This window comes from Otolemur garnettii, unplaced genomic scaffold (assembly GCF_000181295.1).
Source record: "Otolemur garnettii isolate 467f Iridium unplaced genomic scaffold, OtoGar3 scaffold00059, whole genome shotgun sequence".
Lineage (NCBI taxonomy): Eukaryota > Metazoa > Chordata > Mammalia > Primates > Galagidae > Otolemur > Otolemur garnettii.
In genome coordinates, this window is record NW_003852454.1 from 5,105,196 (window position 1) to 5,109,371 (window position 4,176).

Consider the following 4,176-nt stretch of genomic DNA (forward strand, 5'->3'; position numbering starts at 1 on the left):
ATGCTGGATGACTTTGTTTAGTGCTAAGTACTCCTGGAGTGTGGATGCTGGATGACTTTGTTTAGTGCTAAGTACTCCTGGTGTGTGGATTGCTGATTTCTTCTAAGGTTAACCACCCTGGGGGTAAACATGAAAAGCGGCTCAAAGAAAAAAGACAAACCAGTTCCTATACCCCTGTTTGTTGCCTTACTGAATTATTTTAAATCAAATGACAGATACTAGAAGCACTTCTGCTCCAGTTCTCTCTGGACTCTGGCGTGAGGCCTTCACAATCCTCCCCCTATGATGAGCTTGAGGACACAGCTCTTTGTCACCACTTCCAGGCCCAGAGCTCTGAGTGTGATGGGCCCAACACACCTCTCCTTCCATGCTCAGGACTGGGTCAGGATGCTGGGAACCCACACCTTCTCTAAGACTGCCACTTGGAGGTCAAGAAAGCCTGGGAATTTTTTTTTTTTTTTTTTAGGCTTTTAACATAATAAAGATGATATGTAAAAACAGGGTCACAAAAATTGTGGTTGAATGGTCACATGTAACAAAGAAGAACTTTTAACATGCAAACACAGTGTAATTTCATTGAGAGATAATGGCGACAGGTCCAGTGCCTGGCCTAGACTTTAGAAACCAAAAGTCTCTCAACCTTTCCTGGCCCAGGCGAAGTGCAGATCCCCAGAACCCCAAGTTTTTGCTTTCCCCTCAAGCAAAGGAGGGAGAAACACCTCTTTCTTCAGAGATCCAGCTAGTTTATCCACAGGTGATCCTGCCTCACAGGGGTGGCCTTCTCCTGTCACTGTCAGAGAACTCCCAACCTTGCCTTTTCATTTGCCCTAGGGAGGGATTAGTGGCTGTTCTCACCATATTCTCTTTTCTGGTTTTCTGATGGCTGAAGTATCCTCTGGTGCCCCAAACCAGTGGAATGTACCTGGAGAACCTGTAGGAGTTGGTGGCTGGCTTCTTAGCTCAGCCGAGTCACAGGACTAAATTGAGTCCCACAGCAAGCACACAGCATAATTGTTCAGAATTGTGGGGGAGGGCTTGTAAATATGGTGGGGGACCAGGGACTGCAGGCTCTGCTACTGTTCCTAAGGGGGCAATAGGAACATAGGGCATAATTTATTATTCTCAAAATGGTGTGTGTGTGTTTATTAGTCTTTAAATGGAGTGTTTTGTATTTCCAATTTTTTAAAACGTTTAAAAAAACACATGCTATCTCCTCAAATCCCTTTAGGAATAAAGATCATGTATAAAAAATGAGGCGATGAATATGCAAAGAAATTAAACAAGTGCATTTACTCTAAATGCCTCTTTTCTCTCCCAGCATCTGGTCAATGTTTCTGACGAAGATACACATGTTCATGTTTTACCCCCACAAACCAAATACTTTCAGATCAATTATGTGAAAAAGGTAAGCACCGTTTGGTTACCTGTCCTCCCCCGGGTGTTCTTTGTGGGTTGTGGCTTTCTGTGTCTTGGGCTTGCATGAGTCAGGTGTGCAGTGTGTTGTCACCCACAGTGACAAGAGCCCACTTGTCTTCCAGGAGCACCGCCTCGTCCCTGGCTTATCTCTAAAGATCACCATTACATTTTCTCCAGATGAGTGGCGATACTATTACGATTGCATCCGTATTCACTGTAAGGCAAGTTTCTCAAAATTGCTGTTTTCTTTTTCGGAGAGTGAGCTGAAACTTACATCCTCAAGGGAGGAAGAAAGAGAGATGGAATGACCAGTTAGAGCTTTCTCATCCACAGCCTGGTGTCCTCCCAGGAGCCAGTCCTACTGGCTACAAGGCTTGTCGCCCAGTGGCCTGGCTCTCCTTGGGAAAGTGTCAGGCTCTGAGGACCTGGACAGAGTCAAGAGACACTGTTTGCTGCAGGTGTCTCACTGCCCTATGCACAGAGCTTCATCTATTATGTGGTACTGGTAATTAATGAAGGCTTTTTCAAATAACTTAAATGTACTCCTTTAAGTGCTAGGTTAAATAATTAACAACCATTTAGTTGTGATTATAAACACCAGCTACAGGCTGTGAATGGGAATGCCTGCAGAGGCAGCCCTAAGAGTCTGTAGGGAGGTGGGGGCCCTTTGAGTTCTGAGCCTTTCTAAGGTCACCTAATTCACCCTTTGGTCTCCAGCCAGAGCAGTCAATCCTTCTCTTATAACTGTCACCACCGCCCCCTTTGCTCTATAGTCCAAGCTTAATCTTGCAATTTGAGAAGCCCCTGGGTTAACAAAATTCTTGATGGTTCAAAACTAAAATGGAAGAGAATGCTTTAGTAACAAATGTTTCCTTCCTTCCTTCCTTTCTTTTTTTTCCCCCAGAGTCTCACTATGTTGCCCTGCATAGAGTACTGTGGTGTTATAGCTCTCAGCTCTTGGGCTTAAGCCATTCTCTTGCCTCAGCATCCCAAGTAGCTGGGACTACAGGTGCCCGCCACAACGCCTGGTTATTGTAGTTGTCATTGTTGTTTGGCAATTCCTGGCTGGGTCAAATCCATCAGCCCCAGTGCCCTAGCTGCTGAGCTACAGGCGCTGAGCCCCACCCCCCTTTTATTTCTTTTCAACCAATGCTTTTATTACTTACAATCTTACAATAAGGAGACACTTAAAGGCATTTCCCTTAGACTTTCCTTTTTCAAAAAAAGTTATAGAAAAAGTTACAAACATGGCTTAGTGCCTGTAGCTCAGTGGCTACAGCACCAGCTACATACACTGGAGCTTGCAGGTTTGAATCCAACCCCGGCCTGCCAAACACTGACAACTACAACTAAAAAATAAATAGACATTGTGGCAGGCGCCTGTAGTTCCAGCTACTTGGGAGGTTGAGGCAAGAGAATTGCTTAAGCCCAAGAGTTTGAGATTGCTGTGAGCTGTGACACCACAGTACTCGAACCCAGGGTGACGTAGTAAGACTCTGTCTCAAAAATAATTTTACAAACTTAATTTTTATAAATCAATAGTGTTGTCTCATTGATTCGCATCATGTTAAAGATACATTTCCACGGGGGAGGAGGGAAAGCTCCTTAGACCCGAGACACCTAAACTGGTGTTTTAGTTCAAGAAACACATTTCCTTAAGAATGTGACAAACCATTATTATTTTGTGAAATTTCAATTTCTTTTATTATTTTATTTAATTGGTTAATTATCATTATTTTTTGAGACAGTCTTACTCTATCACCCTGAATAGAGTACCATGGCATCTTAGTTCACAGTAACCTGCAACTCCTGGACTCAAGCAGTCCTCTTGCCTCAGCCTTCCCAGTAGCTAGGACTACAGGGGCCCACCATAATGCCCCCAGATAGTTTTTCTATTTTTAGTAAAGATGGGGTCTCACTCTTGCTCAGGATGGTCTTAAACTTCTGAGGCAATCTATCTGCCTCAGCCTCCCAGAGTGCTAGGATTACAGGCGTGAGTCACTGCACCTGGCCAAAGTTTCAATTTAAAAAGAAAAAAAAGCCTAAAATTGAAACCAGAATATTGCTTTCAGAAGGAAGATTCTGCACTGGGCAGAAGAAAAATCCCTAAAATGGCCACTGTGTAAAGTGCTGGGGTGTATTTCCTACTACTTAGTAGTAATGCCAATCAATAATAATACCTCACATTTATGCAGTCCTTTTAACTTTTTAGGGCCGTCATCTGCTTTAATTCTTAAAATCACCTTGAAAGAAAGGCATAATTATCTCTGTATTGCAAAGGAAGAAACAAAGCCTTGAGAGGTCAAAGATCTGGCTCTCAGGCCAACATTAAGCAATTCCAGAAGCAGGTTTCTCTGCCCTCTTGCCAATAAATCATTTTCTATTCTGTGCTATCTAGATAGATGAATCTGTGCTGGCTTATACTTTTCTTGGGTTGCTAAATGTTGTGTTTTCTTGTAAGTTTATGAAATAGAAGCAGATTAATAGCTTATAGCTACATGAGGCATCATTATCTTAGGTTTCTTAGGTAATAGTGATCATCATTTCAATGAAGAGAAGTTAAAATTTTCTATACTTCATTCATGGCTAAGAAAACTTAGTATTTCTAATGTTGTACTTAAGCACCGATCTTTCTTTCTTTCTTTCTTTCTTTCTTTCTTTCTTTCTTTTAGCACTGATGTTTCTTAAGGAAATATTTTCAAATAATAGAAAACAAGATAAGAAATAAATTATTACAAGTTTGTCTTTAAAAATTGTAGT

General features: G+C 42.1%; 1 protein-coding gene across 1 annotated transcript in view; it reads left to right on the forward strand.

Annotated features, from left to right (window-relative positions):
• The window catches only part of CFAP221 (cilia and flagella associated protein 221), a 115,829-nt gene that overhangs the window by 13,713 nt on the left and 97,940 nt on the right, over positions 1 to 4,176 (forward strand). Inside the window, exons 3-4 of the mRNA XM_012806876.1 lie at positions 1,319 to 1,405; positions 1,539 to 1,637. Coding sequence (XP_012662330.1) covers positions 1,319 to 1,405; positions 1,539 to 1,637 — 186 coding nt within the window. The remainder of the gene's footprint in view (positions 1 to 1,318; positions 1,406 to 1,538; positions 1,638 to 4,176) is intronic.